The sequence below is a fragment of the Pagrus major genome, chromosome 2 (assembly GCF_040436345.1).
Source record: "Pagrus major chromosome 2, Pma_NU_1.0".
In the NCBI taxonomy this organism is placed as follows: Eukaryota; Metazoa; Chordata; class Actinopteri; order Spariformes; family Sparidae; genus Pagrus; species Pagrus major.
In genome coordinates, this window is record NC_133216.1 from 26,233,101 (window position 1) to 26,250,512 (window position 17,412).

Here is a 17,412-nt window from a genome sequence, read left to right on the forward strand (position 1 = left end):
TTGGTTATTTCCTGCTCTTAAAAAATGCCCTTTATCAGTCTCTTTGGTGTATTTCTGCCTAGTATTTTTTTCTTGTGTTGCTCTAGTCTCTTTTGTGGTTTGACAGAACATTGTTGCAGTCTGTCTGTATCATCAATTAGGGATAATGCCTATTAATATTGTTATTAATATTGCCTATTAACCATCTTTTCAGGTACACAGTGTTCACAGCATTAACCAGCCTCCCCCGTGTTGTGTCTTTGAAAATGGACAAGTCAGTTTCGTACTTTAGCTTTGCTAAATCATGTTTTTTAGAATCTCAATCTCTTTGTCCATTTTTTTTTTTTTTTCAAACAAACAATTTTCAAACAAGCTATCTTACATTAAGGCTGTTAATGCCTTGTATAAGCATGTTGTTAAAATGGTAAATTAGGGGATTTTTTGTTATAAATCAGCATGTGCACAAGCGGATGTTTAGCAGGTGGGATTTATCATTGTTCATGGCACATTGTCATGCGTGTGCATGTATGATTAATACCAACTGCCTTTTCACGCTGGCAGCACAAATTTAGAAATGGATCTATGCAGGCTTCAATTCTGCAGGACCCTGGATTAGATCCTGTTACAGGGTTTTTTCACGGTCACTGCCAACATTTTTAATATTCTTGCTTCCTGCAATATCAGCCCAGGTTCTGAGATTTCGGTAAACAAATTGACTGCTGGGATAAAATATACGCAAATGCAAAATAATGGTTGTTGGCATCAGAAAATGAATTGAGTGTAATCACAAGAGAGACAGGAAAATACTCTGTACTTTGCTTGAACATGAACAGGTGGATTTAGGCGTTAATTTGCTATCCACGACTGATTTGAAACTGAATGAAAGCCTTTTTTTTTAAAAATGAATGAATATCTACAGCCCCCTGAAGGTTACAGGGTAGATTTCTGTTCAGAAATGTAATGGTGCAGAGCCATTATGCACAATCACAATAGGGGTTCTGATTCAAAGTGCACACTGTCTTTTGTTATTATTGTTGAATGGTGAATAACAGCATAAAACCCCTACATGGAATACTTGAATTTTAACAATAGGCAGTCCTGACATGTCTAGCTCTTATTTGCAGGCTCACATAAACCCAATATTTTCATATTATATAATTCTTTTTGGATAGTTAATCACAATATTATCTTGAACAAAGTATTTTGCAATAGTTGCAATAATTGATATATACTTGACGTATACTATACTACACTATGCTCTTGTACTCATACTATACTATATTTGATATACAGTTAATGTTATGTCACTACTATATCACATCACTATTTTCACCATATACCTTATATCGCATACAACATTATACAGTACATTTTTTGTTATACTTACAGAAAATCATCCTGACAGTGATAAATAAATGCTCTGACAAATAAGGTGTACAGATACCTGCCTGCCCGTTCACACTCCATGCATCCTTGCATGTGACAGGAGTCTTCCACAAGGCTAGGCAGATATATTGCTAAAGCTGTTTGCAAGCTAATCACAGGAATGGAAAAGAAAACATAGCTTAACATACCTTCATTATGATAATGCTAGGCATTGTCTCCAAGTTCAATTCAAAGGGGGCTTTATTGGCATGAAAGTTTAACAACAATTTTGCCAAAGCATATGTCCAAACACTTGGACAGATATATATCATATCTATGTTATAGTTCCATATTAATGCAGACAAAGACTAAGTATCATTACTACATATATATCAGCACTGACTCTGCTGCTATTAATCACAACACTCCCACTGTACCTCGTTATTTTGTCTTTAATTGCTCTTGTTTCGATTTTTTTCTTCTATTTTTTATTTTTCACTTTTCACTTTTACTATTCATCTGTACTTATTTCTATCCTTGTGCTGCTGCAAGAACCAAACGTCCCCTTTTGGGATCGATAAATGCTTATCTCATATTATCTTATCTTGTATGTATAACCAGTAATGAAAGGAGAGGGAGTGGTTAATCATGCAAAGACACAAGTTTAGTGCTTTCATCGCTTCCCATTTCTCCACGTGGTGACGGACCTGTCACATGGACTATGGAACTGCCTCTCTCTATCTCTCTCCCTCTCTCTCTCTCCCTCTCTCTCTCTCTCCCTCTCCCTCTCCCTCTCTCTCTCGCCCTCCCCCCTCCTCTCCATGCAGGCGCACAGTTAATGCACAAGCCGACAAACACAAACACATTCCCCCTCTAATTACTCTTGCTCTATCTCCGCTTTTTACTCTGTCTTTCACTCTCTCTTTTCTGTCTGTCTTTGAAGTTTGAAATTAGAGTTGAAAGCAAGGTCAGTGTATTTATAAGGTTTTCATAAGAGATTTATTATTTTTGAGGAATCTGAGAGCCAAACCAAATAGGAGATCATTAGCCAGAGAGGACATAATGTTTTTGTTTTTTTTCTTCTTCTTTTTAATGTTTTTTTTTCCGTGGTGGGTGAAACCTTCTAAACCTGAAGGGGAGAAATGCTTACATATACTGTAAGAGGTAATGTTTGCTATGGATGGAAATTAATTCTACTTTGGGGAGTGTTTGAAGAAAAATGAAATTAAACCAGAATGAATTAGAAAATAAATTCTCCAAGGTGGAGAGGTATGAGTGTGTACGTGAAAGTGAGTGTTTGCTTCTTCATTGTACACAACGCAACGTTGAATATGGATGTTCCTGGCCATAATATACCATAATTCACACAAACCCAGCCATAGGGAAAACACTAGCAGAGAGCGCAGTATATCTCTATGGAATTCATCTGTCCTGCAGTTGCAGAGGTGAAGTGGTTTTCAAAGAGCTGCCCTTTCCAACATTGTTCCTTGAAGGTTGACCTATGACTAAGATTACAATTCACTCCATTCTTCTCCCTCCTCCCTCTTCCTCCCTGACAGCTGGACACTTGGCTCTATATGTGAAAGCTGAAATGTCATTCACGCTTGCTTCCTTCAATACTGTCTTCCTTTTTTCATCTCCTCTCCTTTTCCACTTTTCTCCCCATCTTCCCCTCCCATTTATAGAGGTGACAGGGTTATCAGAATGTGAGCAGTTGTTTCTTACGTGATCCATTTTTATCTACACTTCCGAGGATTAATTCTCCGGTCACACATCCTACTCAGCCAATCAACTTTCCCACCCAACCCCATGCAGCTTTAGTTGTTTTTAAGGGGGGGGGGCCAATTGGATTCTTTGTCACCTCAATCGAGTGCTTCCACCCCGCCACCACCCTCCCGCTCCATCTCCCTTATCTGGGAAACGCATCTTCATTTTGGCTTGGTCATTTGACTACAGCAATAACTCTGTATGACTTCATTTAAAATGCAGTTTGGCACAATTGTGAAAGTGTTGTCAGTTGGTATTAGAGAGATGGCTTGTGCATGTGTATGTGTGTTCGTGAGAGAGAGAGAGATAGAGACATTAGTTGGGGGAAGGCTGTTACTGATGCTGTACAGAGACAAAGCTTCAATAATAACCTTGCTGGAGAAACAATCTGAAAGAGACAAACACTGAGATATTGTTTCTCGGAAAACACGGTCGATATGAAGGAACGGGGCAGCTTTATTTCAATTCAACACAGCAACTGCTCTCAGATTCAGATTGCGTATGAATTCCCACATGATGCAGCCCTCGCAAATGTGTTTACAACTTGGACCTCTTAAATGCTTTCGGTATTGATCTTCCATAAGTGTTTTTGTTAGTTACATAGTCAGCTAGACAAATACAGATTTTTATTTATTTATTTATTATTTGTATTTTTTTTTCATATATCTTTATGAAGAGAAGCATCATATATGCACCAAAATCAGAGATGTTAAACTGGAAACATGGCTCCCTCCTGGTATGAATAGCGTTCAAAACAGTACGAGTAGCGCGCTCTTTATTGTTTGTAACTTTAATGGAGCAGTTGGAGTTTAAGTGTCCTGTTTATGGACAAATTGACAGCAGTTGTTGAGTGCTGGCAGGAGTCTGTTACTTTCCGCACCAGCTTTTTGCAACTGATTGTGCTGCTGTTGACACTTTTAAACAGGTAACCCATAAACTTTAATGGTTTGCTTCCCAAACTTGCTTTTTATGCGTAAATAATTTGGATGGAGAAATAAATGTGGATCTGATGTGAGGAGAGTGTCGAGTCAGTCATTTTAATCAACGCAATCAAGGTCTAGCATAATCTGAATGATGTACAATATGCAGTCTAAATGTTTGCAAACCAGTGGGAGCTTTAATGTGACTCCATCAGAAAAAGCTTCAGACTCCTCATGTAACCCTCTCAGGCTTTAAAAGGTTATATTTGTTCACAAAGAGCACGGTTTTGTTTTGAAGAACGATAGCAAATTTAGTTAAAAGAAGGATGTGTTCGGGTAAAATGTTCAGACTTAAATTTGGTGGGCTGATTTAATTCATGTTTAGTGATTGAAAGGATGGGAGTGTACCGTGTTTTGAATTTGAATTAGGCTGAAAAATGAGGCTAAAAGAATATTGGATTTGTTGGCTTGTACTGATAAAAAGATGTGCAACCTTTTTGTTCCTGATGGGTTGAGATTAAATAGGGAGAATAAGGAATATTCTGAAAAGTGCATTGTAACATTATTTATTCTGTTGTTATGGTCATCTATATCGTTTTCTGTAATTTATCATTTCCATGACTGACAATTAATTAATGCAGGGAAACTGGAATCAGCCTCCGACATCAACTTGATGAATGCAAGAGAGCCCAAAACAATTGGTGAATAAAGCATGGTGGGCTGGAGAAGAGTAGTATTATCTGTTTAAATTTTTAAGAAAGACCTCTGAATTATCTATTACATCCAAGTTAGAATTACAGTCATGGATCCTGAATACAATATTTAAAGTTAGTGGTGAAAAAGCCAAAAACCTGCTTATAAATGCCCTTAATATTGCAAGGTAAAACACAAAGATATACACATACAAACATAAAACAGAAACATAAATGAATTTAAAGTGTGCAGCGCTCTCCTCCCTCCTTATATCTGCCGATTATGGACAAACACCTCACTAGAATAGATGCATTTTAATGTGTTTATGGACATTTTCGCAGTATGTTTTCTCTTCTTTTTGGCCTTGGAATTGATTGTGTGTGGGTACAGTAAATAGTATAGAATTTAATGAAAAGTAGTGACATGAAGAGTTTTTTTAAATTTCTGCTCTGTATTTGCAACACCTCCCGTGCTTCTAAAAGCATGATTATTATCTGGGTCACTTGAAGATAAAGGCAGAGTCGCACTGCAGGAACAGAAACGGGCAGGTGATTAAGCAAGCTCTTTCTCTACCTCTTGTCCAACTGATGCACGGGGATATTTAGGGATTATTAAAAATTGACTTGGAATGACAAGCTTATACTGTGAATGTGCTCGGCTCAGCCGGCACTGAATGCAGGTCAAGAGTGGATCATGGGTCTAGAAACATTTGGTGACCGATAGTTGCCCCTTGAAACAAACAGCAAACAGGTGGCTTAGCTGACCTATAACATGCTGCTGTACAGCACAGCCATTAGTGACAATTCTCGCTTCAATTGCTATATTTTTGGTATTGTTACAGCAATTACAGCTACAATTACAATTACAGTTCCCAAAATTCAGTTACCTGACGTGCCAGATGAGCAGAATCATCTGGAAAGGGCATCCCGAGAAACGGTTTAGAAATAAGCAGGCACTTTCAGCTTATACTTAGCAGGTAACTGGACAAACCATCTATCACTGTCTATAATGGGCTTGCTTCAACCAATCAGAATCAGCCAGTTGGTAAATCAAACTCTTACCAAAGCCAGTTGAGAGAGGAGCAAAAACACCTTTCCTCCTATAATCTCCAGCTCTGATAAAACTGATGCTATTGCAGCTATGCTGTCCTCTAGAGGAGCCGTCATTGCAGTGTTCAAACAAACAGTCACTTCTCTTGCTGGTTATCACACCTAAACCACCAATATATCCTCAAAGGACACCGATTGGTTCAGTTGGAAGTCTGGAGAAATTGATTTATGAGATCACGTGATCGTGTTATCTGGCGAATCCAGCTGCCTCACACGGTGATCGGGACAAACTTGTCTCACGAGTTGCTTGGATTGACAAAAACAACATGCAGGGAGGGATTGCAGTCAAACCTGATCGCTCATTCTGCCAGACACCGTGGCTTTAAGTGCGTTGAGCCCAAAGGAATGTAGACCTGAGACACACACTTACACACATACCTGAGATAAGAATACTAAATCCATTTGTCACAGGTTAGGAATAAAAAGTGACTTTTCTTCATTTGTCCACATTAAGCTTGCTCCAACATTCATCACATTCTAAAGTCATTGATCATTATTTGTATTTCTGGCCTCATATCTGTATATACGATACTTTATCCCAACCACAGTTTGTGAAAACAGTGATGTATGCCCTCTACACCCTTTGTGATTGATTGCATCTTTGCTGCTGACTCACTTTAAAACAGACTGTACCTTCTTAATTCATCAGATTTTCCTTTTTTTTTTTTTCCCAGTACGGGTTCCTCCCTCCCTCGCCCTCTCTCTAGGTGTCTGTTTGTTTGTGTGGGAGTGAGAGCAGTAGGAGCGAGGAGAAGATGGTGATCGCGAGGCGGGATGATCATTAAAATGCTGCGTCGAGATGAAATAGCTGCGTGTTGCTTTGAGCATCAGCGTCACATACAAACACACACATAAAAAAAGATTCTTTACTTCACCTTTACATTTTTGTTCGTACATTAAAGCCTGCTTTTCTGAAAGTGTGACTCTGAAGCCAGAATCGGTGCCAAGCGTCTGGTGGGTTCCCGTATGACAAGAGAAGCAATCTGTTTTCATGAGCTCAGGTCCCGGGGCAGGAGATTAAATTGCTTATTCGGATCCTGGGTTGAGAAAGTTTACTGTAAGTACCTCTGAGTGCTGAGAGAAAGGTTCTCCTAAGCTTTTCTAAACTCTTCCTCTCACTGAGAGAGTCAAGGTCAACTTGCTTTTACGTTTAACCTGTGTTGAGTGTCGATGAAGAGATGGCAAAGGACGTCTTGGGAGCAAACCAGCTGGCATGGTAGACTAGTGTTTAGAGTGTTTCACGGAAGGTCTCAGCTATTGTGCTTTACAAAAACACTGTTAACACTTGTGCTTTTTTAGTTAACGTTGATCTTGATTTGCCTGAGATAAAACACCCTTTTGCTCTTTGCGCTCATGAATAATAGCAGTCGCATTAACCTTGATGTCATTTCTTTTCTGCCTCCAGTTCCACCCAACATCTACAAGGTGTCAGAAGACATCACAGTGAATGAGGGCAGTAATGTGACACTCAGTTGTTTGGCCAGTGGCAGGCCGGACCCTGCAATCACCTGGCGGCTGCTCAACCCCTCAGGTAAGATTCATCCAATCAGTACTTATCATCATTTGTGTCAGTCTGGCCGATGGTGTGCCAGATTTCATCATCTGAATACCAGGGTGTTTTTTTTTGTTCAGTGATCCAAGAAGCTAAATCAGTCTTGGAACATTATCTGTCATACTTGCGATATGTAAGGGCTATGGAGGTTAAAGATATGAACAGCATTTGAGTCTCTGCAGTATTATCTGTTGGCACAAATATCACAATGCCACAATCAGCAGAAAGCACTCTTTAAAGTGGTGGCAGGATATCCAGCGTCCGCTGAGGATAAATTAGCTTTAGATTTCATCATGTTCAGTCTTTTTTTTTCGTATCAAATTATCCCTGTACAGTGAGAACAGGAACTTCAAGAAGCGACTTTCACTACCAATAGATATCGCACTTGTGCACCGTCATCTCGGAGCAAAACAAGTTGGAAAGCGGCTTCTGATCACACACTGCTTGCACAGCTCAGATCAAATAGTAAAATTAGGCAGTGCTAATCAAATATGAATCAAGATTCTCTTACTGCATAGCCTATTTCTCACTGCAGATGCATTTAGAAACATATTTAGTGTAGCGTTTAGCTATATTATGAGAAAGTTTGTCACCAGATGGCTTACATTTTGTGTTTTCAGCAAAGCAGAGCTCACTGAACTCAGATGACACTGTCAAACTAGGCAGGGCTGATCAAATCTGAATGAAGATTCTGTTATTGCAGAATTTCTCACGTTTCTTAAACTCACATTTCTCAATGTTTCTCAATGTTTCTCAGTGTTTCACGTATGTCTCAAATGTTTTCAGATATTTCAATGTAAGCCTACTGCCATGTTAAAAAAGGACACAGCGAGGACAGCAAGAGACTCGTATGCATTAACAAACACTCGTATGCACACTCTTCAATAGAAGTTGCAAGCAAACTCTGGCACACTGTCTAACTTGCAAAAATACATTTATTTGTGTATTAGACCTCCATCAGAGACACAGTTTGCTATCTTAACTATGTTAAATATTGGCCTGCAACCAATCCACATCAAATATAGACAAATAACAAACAACATCCTCAGTGAAAGTAAACATCCCATATAATTACATGAAACTAGAGAAGCGAAATACTGTACATTGTAACAAGCAAAAAGGTACTCCAAATTGTACACATTCATAGATTCATTCATGTTAAGTGAACACTGAAAGTCCCAAAGGCTAAACTGACATTTACAACAATAAATGTGAAAAACAGAAACAACAGATAAATATGGAAATCCATAATAAATACAAAATAGCAAATAACAAGTCAAATTCTTCCCTACAAGCCTTCCAAAAACACCGTCAAGAGATGCACACAGGTCATTAGTAGATATTCCTAACATAGAAAATCTAAAGTCTTTAGAGTCAAAGCTCGATTATATGGAGATATAATAGACATCTAGACTGAAAAAAAACATGCACCTCTCCCACGCACCTGGCTCTTGAAATAGATGTGGGAAGTATTTTTCTGTTAACAAAAGGACTATAAACACAGGTGTGTAGACAGGCCTGCGGTGAATAAACATCTCAGGATCGTCCTCTGTAACTTTTCATCAGCCTTTATCAGATTTGTTGAGCAGTGCAGGATAAAGGTTGAGAGATATTGTTATTTTCACTTCACTATTGCATATTGAAGCCTGGCACTATTTGCAACTTGAAAGTAGACAGAAACTGACAAGCTGAAGTCAGGGGACGTCTCAAAGGTGCATGCAAATTGATCGAAACTTTTCAGATTTTTGTCAAAAAAATGTTCGATTTTTCTTCAATGACACTTCAATGACTGCCTGGACCTCCTCCCACAGCTCCATCGCCTTCTTTGTATGCAGTACCACTGAGCAGAACAGGTTTTTTACTTGTTATAATGGACACTTCAGAACAACTTTAACTTCATCTATTATAATAACAACCTCTATTTTTTAAAGAAGGTATCAATATAACTCACTTGTATTTTCCCACTTTTTAACACTTCTTCTTCAAATCATGCTTTATTATTGGATTATTTCCAGTACATACTATTACTTAAATACTATTACTTGCATTACCTATTACTATCACATACTATTTAGCTTTGAGCACTTTATATGAGGAGTAAAATGAAAGGAAATGTGTTCTTGTTTCGGTCTTGTCCTCTTCCAGAAAAGTCTGAACGCAGATAAAAAAATACACATATCTGTGGCAAATACAGATTTAGATGCAGCTACTAGCTTTATGTCAAAGGCATGTTTGAACAATAAGGAGAGTACCTTATATTGTATAGTATAGGTTATCTCTCTGTGTTAGCCATGTTTGCACATGCTATCAAATTATGAACAGATCATAGGATGGTACCTCTGTCTGTATATGTGCAGTCAGATATTGGCGATACTGTTTGGGGGATTTAATTCCAATTTCAGAGAAAAGAACAATATCTCCCGCTGCTGAAGAGCTTGTCGTGTGATGGATAGAGATGCTCGAGATGACAACGTCTCAGTTTGATAACAGTCTCGGGCTGATTGAACGCCATTCTATTTATGTGTCTTTATCAATTACTGTGTCAGTTTGTCAGCACTCCAGACACGTCTCATCAAATACACCTGTTCTGTGCACCTGGAAGCCGAGCAACTCAGATGGGTGTGTTTGCTTCTTTTGTCTGTTTGCATTAAAGGAGAGTGATTTGTTCAGACTAATCCCGCGAGCCATATGGGTCTGACTGGCTGCTTTACAGAGCTGTGCTGAAATCTGAAAGCTCCCTCTCATTTTCTTCTTGAACAAAAACTGAGGAGGAGCCGTCAAGGTTCAGATGCCTGGCAAAGTTACTCCAGGTGAAGCTCCTTTATAAGTCTAAACAGCTGTTTCAATCAAATGGATGGAGATGTAGATACAGAGGGAAGGAAAAAGCTTTATCCAATAGGAGATTTTTCAAGCTGCAGTGCACAGGGCCTGAGTGCCTACGCCTCTGCACGTTCTGTACAATGTCTTCTACGAGGAAGCTTTTCTCCTTTTTATTCTCTCTGTCTATGTTTTGTTGAGTAGGTAGTGGGCAGACCACCTTCAATAGGTATTTGTCCTTTACTGAGCAGTGTGAATGTTGAAACGGAAACATTGTGATAGAAGGAAAATCCTGTCAGCATCCTGGCAGGAAGGGATCCTGTAAGTCTACACAGGCACATGTGGCTCCAGAGATGGGGGGAGGAGGGGTTGCACACCATTTGCAAACTCTGGCGCTGTTGTTATTTTTGTTGTTGTTTTGCGGGTGTCTTTGCCGCCCAGAATCCATAAGTCTAACCCAGTTTGAGAGCGTGCGGGGGACTGCTGCGAGAGAGATAATGATGTCTGGCAGCCTGTGGTCTCACTGCTTCACGCCTTCGCCTGCCTGGGCGGTAACTCCGCTTCGCTCTGCTAGCGAGGCTCTCGACTGTTTGCTGGGACTACACATGTTTCTTGAGTCACAAAATGCCAGTTCAAGTCAGAACTCGTGTCTTCTGTTCAGAGCTGAGTCAAGTCCCAATTCCACAGCATGAGGATCAAGCTCAAGCGTCCATAATGGTTCGTCCTAACAATATGACGTTTCCACACATTTCATTTTGATGATTTCTTTATAGTTTATAAGGTAGAAAGGAACCCCTGTTGCGATTTCTTCAATGCAAAATGTTTTTGAAATGAAGCAGACACCTACAGACAATGGGGAACATTATCAAGAGGATGCAGAATGTGAATACATTTAAGGTAGCAAAAGGCAAAGTGGAGCATACATATTTTTAGTGCAAGAATGAACTTTTCTTAACGTAGCTTCCTACATTAACGTCACATTGAACAACAATAAACTTGATTTACTGGTCAGTAAAAGAAACAGCACTGTCATAAGATCAAGGTTAGCGCTAACGGCTAATTACACTGATGGTAGGTGCCCACTCTAAAAACAAAACACATCGCAGTGTGCAGAAGTGCAACTCAAGTCTGAAATCACTGCAGACAACTTTCACATCAAATTTGTAACAACACTGAAAGTCACTCAAGTGTGATTCATACTTGACTGCCAAAATCTGGCTGAAGCTCATCCTTGCATAACTTACATGCATATTCAGATTGATGACATTGTGCGCATGTTGCCGTTCGTGAATGTGTGAAAATTCAATGACACTCACACGCTTCAGTGACTACATTATTAGCCCACACGTTAAACCTGTCCTTACTTGAAACCTAATTCTTACTCACCATCACAGTAATTACCATGAGAACCTGCAAAAAACACTTCATTAGCAAGTGTCCGCACTCAAGTTGTCATGACACTCAAACTCATAATAAACACAGATACTAACGCACACAATCTTTAAAATGGCAACAGATGCTAAATTGAATGTGTAAATTACAGAGAAAACACTACAGCTACAGCTTTTTCAGAAGTGTTGACCATCAGCCTCCCACGCCTGCTTTTAACCTGGTGGTATAATATCTGCCCCTGTGTGCACACGATTGGTGGCATGCAGTGTGCGTTAATGAAGAGTCAGGTTAAAGATGAGAAAATGAGAAAAAGGATAAAAGGTTGTTAGCGAAGTGCAGTGAAATGCTACAAAACTATAGATAAGTGTTGTCATATTATCAAAACAACTGTTGTAGTTGTTAAAAATAATAAATGGCATCAACATGTAAATTTTTGTTAATTTCTCAGGCAATAGTGCATGAACCTTAATGAGAGAAATCAGTATTTAGGTGGCTGGTATCTGTGAGTGAGTACAATTTGACGCAGATCCTAATAAAAATCTGGATCTAGCAGATTTTTATTTGAAGTTTTATTTGATATTGGATTACAAGATTTATTGAATTAAAGGGGACTGTTGGTCCTTGGCGGAGGTATGCACTCTATCGAGTGCCACTCTAGTTGAATCTTTAACAATGTGTTGTCCTTTCTACACTGTTTTATCTGTCAAATCTAAATCTAAGTAAAAAGTACAATATTTTACTTACAAAGTGTAGTGGACTAGGAGTATAAAGCAGGATGAAATGAAAGATAATAAAAACTGTACAAATTGTACTTATGATGACAGTCATCCAGAGATTATGATGTACCAGAAAGGTACAAAGGTACACTGTTTGTCTTTTCCACCGAAACTCCTCCTCAAAAGTGCATTGTTTTCAGGTTTTTAATAAGAAATGATATAAGGAAAAACGATTTTGCATGGCCTTGACAGAAGAACAAACTCTGCCTTCATGCTTGAAGCATAAAGATATGCTGACACATCATTTCATTTTGCGAACCCCAGGGGAAATGTGCACTATTCAAAGAGGATGAGCCACATCCACTAAGCAAACGGTTCCGGCTGCATATAGCTTGCAAATATGCATTAAAGACAAACCATCCTGTTGTTGTTGATGCTGTTGTTGTAATCTGGGCCATAACGCTCCAGATCCTCTTTGTTGTGGTTGGTCAGCTAAAGTTTTCTTTGTCTTACAAAGCACTAAAAAACAAGCACTTTTTTTCTTTAGTGCCCATCTCCCATCCGTCTTTGTGGCCATTAGGTGTGAAGTAGAGCAAACCTAAGAGTTTTACATGAAGGAAGGCCTAATAATAATATCTCCCATGTTATTATTTGGCCATATTCACTCTATTTTGATGATTTTTTTACCTTGTCAATATCCAGTTGCTCAAATTCAGACCTGCAAATGTTAGCTGATTGATTGACAAAAATTAATTTGGGTCTGTTTTGATAATTGATTAATTCTTTTTGAGTTGTTTTTTGAGAAGAAATATCAAAATCCTCTGCCTACAGTCTCTCAAGTGTGAATATTTTCTGGCTGTCTTAGTTTTATGTTAATACTGTGAATATTTTGGAACTTTAGACCGTCAAATTAAGTAACTGACAGACTAGAGCTTTAGAAAATTGGACAATTTCCAACATTTTCTAACATTTTAAAGACTAATCAATGAATCAGGTAATGACAGATTAATCAGTAATGAAATGAATCATTAGTTGCAGCCGTAGTCGGATTTAAGCACATCTGCGAGTTTATCACTACTGTGTAACCACAGTGTTAGCAGGCCCAATGAAACAAATATGCAGATTTCTAACTATAAAAGCTACAAAGCATATTAAACCCACCAGTTAACACCATGGTTTTTAAAGGTGTTATTGATAACATTCAGCCACTCAATGGGCCATTCCATCTTCCCTCTTCGTTCTTCTTCAATGTTACCAATGTGACCTTTAATTCTATTTTCAAATGTGAAATTGCTTTCAATCAACTCGACAAAACTGTAAAACTCTGGACTACAACAAACCAAACTGACTATGACAACCTACAAAGTCGTCAAACTGCAGACTGGAATGTGCCTGTTGTAAAGTTTTGTCTATAAAAACTTCTTTTCTCAGGGGCTCAGTAAAAGCCGAAGCAATCTTATACAATTCATATAACCTTAGTGACAAATGACGCCTCCGATGCTGGAGTCGTGTGTTCCGCCGACTGCCTAAATTGGTATTCCATCCGAGGATTTGTTTATGAGATAGTTAATAGGAGGGATTCTCAGGGTGTCCACATTGATTATGGCTGTCATCTGTTTCTACGGGGGCATCCCAGCTGAAACTGCTCTTTCTCCGCAACAATCTTATTTCTCTGTTATTGTTGCCTCCCTCGCTCGGTTATCACTGAGCTAATTAGATTATAACTGACGTGTTAGGTTTTCTTAATGACAAAATGGTATGCTGGGAAGATTGAGTGATAAATAGAAGGAGTATTCTCGGGGCTGGGGCTGTGTGTATATATACATAATTAGACTCCATCAAAGACACTTTCTGTGTTTGTCATTGAAACAACAAGTCAGGCAGGTTATTGCTTGCACATCACCAAGCTACAATTCTAATTAAGGGATTCGGGGACTGAATTGAATGAATTTTCCCGAGGTCTCATAATACATTGCTAGAGCGGGTCTGAGGCAGAGATTTCTGGACCTGCTGTGTCGAGATTACGCAGAGCCATCAGATGAAATAAGGAACACTGTGGCTTGGTAAATATTACAACCCTTTGAGCATGATCTAAGATGACAATGAGGCAGGAGATGCTTCATTATGAGTAAGGATGTAGACTTTTTGTGGGCTGAGCAAACAAGGTGCTCATTAAAGTTGTACATGCACCAGTTCACCCAAAGGGTTTTATTTGTTGTTTGGCTTGCCTTGCAAAGCAAATAACGAGCAAAGTGTCACAGTTACCACAATCAGAAAGTAATAGCCTGTATGGAACTGAGTGTTGTTATCAACCCTTTCTTTTATAAACTCTTTGTGAGAAAAACGACAGTTGTTGCAGGAAGTTCCCAAAAACAACACGTGTTTTCAAAGTGACAAAGGGATTATGACGGGAGCAGATGAGGAAGTCAAGTGACTGACCAAACACAGGTTGGGGTGGATGGGTAAAAAATCATCAAACTTTAACACAAGAGGCCAACGTTTCCCTTCAACATCAGTTTCTTTTAACCAAGACTGTGATCATTCCCTAAACTTAGCGTTTACCAAGTGTTTATTACTGTAACCATGAGGTCCCTCAACAGTTGGCATGCACAGATATATAATGTCATCCCACCATTAAAGGCATCAGATCAGGAAACACTATATTTCTTGATTGTGAGGGCAGTTCCACATGATGTATTTTGTCATTTCATTCAGAGGACAGTTTTATCTAAGCCCTAAAAGTCGTCTACCTCATGTCCTTGTCTTTGACTTCGATTTTACAATCAATAAGCATTAATGGCTTTTACCTCGAGTCCCATCACGAGTGTGATTTATCAGCAAAGTGTTGCATTTTATGCTTTCACTGCACTGTATGCATCATCTTTAAGAGTGGAAATATCGACTGATATCAGCTCCATTCTGTTTGATAATATCAAGCTCAAAGGCGTTTAATTAGTCTGAAAACCTGTGCATATAAAAACCAGGCACATGTGCATGGCTGCTGTCTCCCCTCCTGTGGTTGGTCACTTTCAGCAGCCAGAAATCAATACCTATTCAAACAATATCAAAATAGAATCTGAAAGGTTAGGTTCTGCAAATGATGGCCCCATGAAAATGGTAACTCTATTAGGCAACTGCCTGAATCTGGTCACGGTGAGTATTGAAATGGACCAATCGAAGGAGTGGAGACATCAGCCACTGTGTTCAGTCCCCGCCTCCAGAGTCTCAAAAGTCAACTCGACGAGCGTGCGTGTTTATCAGTTGTGAGCATGTAGAGAGGGTCGAGCTTGTTGTGCCTCTTTGCAAGTGTGTTTTCCCGCTTGCAAATACTACTATGTGCACTCGTATCACGTGCACGTGTCCGGTCTTCATGTGCGCAGAAGCATTGTGACATCTTTTTCACCTGTCCGAGGCGACAGGCATGCTAATGGTAGCACGCTACCGTGTAGTTCTTGTCTTGTACTTTTTATCCAAACACTTTTTGTTCAGCCGCTGCGTGGGCACTGCTGTGAATATTGACTGAATAACTCATGCTCCGACTTGTGAGGCGAATGATCAATAGAGCACGGAGGAACGGGGGGGAGAGCAGAGGTGAAGGCATATTCAGCGGGACGGGATGGCGGAAACAAGATAAAACAGAGGAGTGAGGAGAAGTACTGTGTGTGTTTGTGTGTGTGTGTGTGTGTGTGTGTGTGTGTGTGTGTGTGTGTGTGTGTGTGTGTGTGTGTGTGTGAGAGAGAGAGAGAGAGAGAGCATGATTGCGCATGTGAGGTATGGTAATGTTTGTAATGCCTCCAGGTAAAGTGCAACATGCCTATGCATTGATCTGCAAGCATGTTGGTGTTGATCTCTTTAGCTGGCTGGTTCCCAGCATGAGTCTGTTCCTCTTTATTTTTTTAAAGTCCCCAAGACTTTTAGCTAAAGGTGATAGACTGGAGCTCGAGTTGGTGGGAGGCCGGGAGAATGGCGGCACCCCATTGAGCACGATAAGGGGGGAAATGGAGCCGCTGGTCAAGCAAGGAATCCTTCACTGCATGCCTCTCAGACCACCAAAATAAAGGTCAGACAAGTATGAAAAATACACGCCCTCCGGCTGCCTCCGGTGTCCCATGACACGAGGAGGACCCACGCAGAGCTGGAAAGAGAAGAAACTGGTGAAGTAATGCTGTCCTCGGGGAAGGAGGAAGGGAAAGAAAAGCAAAGAAAAAAGATAAGGGAGACTGGCAGGAGATGGAGAGGGAAAGAACAGAACTGTGTTTTAGTATGCAAATAGCTAGTTTCATTAGATGTGCAATCATTCTTATCATTAGTTATAGTAACTCCAGTAGTTAATTAATGTTCAATTATGCATCCGAGATCCTCTCACCTCTCTGGTGTAATAGAGTTTGTCAGTCATTCAGCACTGCAGGGAGGACAACCACAGTGAACCTCGGACCCACTCAAGCGAAGACACACATCTGGACATCTGGGGAGCTTGCACTGAAAGTATAAAGAAACTGGTGATTTAAATTCAAGTCATAAAGAAGCCTTGACTTCTTTACGATGCTGCACCCTTGCGGCTGAATGGGCGAATGGCTGCGAGTAGTGTCCTGTAACCAAAATATCAATGGTTTAAGTTCCCCAGCACCAATTATCTGTCCATCAGCACTCATGTTTACTGTCACTGTGTCCTTGAGCAACACACTGAACCCTTAAGGTGTTCTGGATAATAGCATCAGCTAACTGTAAATGGTACGCTATGAATCTACTACAACAGTTTCATTGCAACAAAGACATCTGTCCAAATGAATTGATTTGGACCGCAGCCCATGCTCCTACGCTATATGATCCGGCTGAATATTGAAGCCATAACCCTTTTATAACAGTGCTTGGCCGAGCAGCCTTTTAGAGGTTTGATGCTGAGTGCCCTTGACACCCCTCCTACGCCGGCTTCGGCAGTGTCGGCCACGCTCCAAGACCGGGCTCAGGAAAGTCTCCCCAGGACTGTCACCTTGTCTGGAAAGCTCTCTCCCTGTCCCCCCCTGTGACTCTTTGTCTATCCATCTTCAGCTGTCACTCCGTCTTCCTCTCTCTCATTTTCACTCTCATTGTCTCCTCCTCTT

At 40.0% G+C, this 17,412-nt stretch overlaps 1 protein-coding gene across 1 annotated transcript in view; it reads left to right on the plus strand.

The window, feature by feature from the left end:
• The window catches only part of lsamp (limbic system associated membrane protein), a 488,839-nt gene that overhangs the window by 442,279 nt on the left and 29,148 nt on the right, over positions 1–17,412 (plus strand). Inside the window, exon 5 of the mRNA XM_073487369.1 lies at positions 7,239–7,364. Coding sequence (XP_073343470.1) covers positions 7,239–7,364 — 126 coding nt within the window. The remainder of the gene's footprint in view (positions 1–7,238; positions 7,365–17,412) is intronic.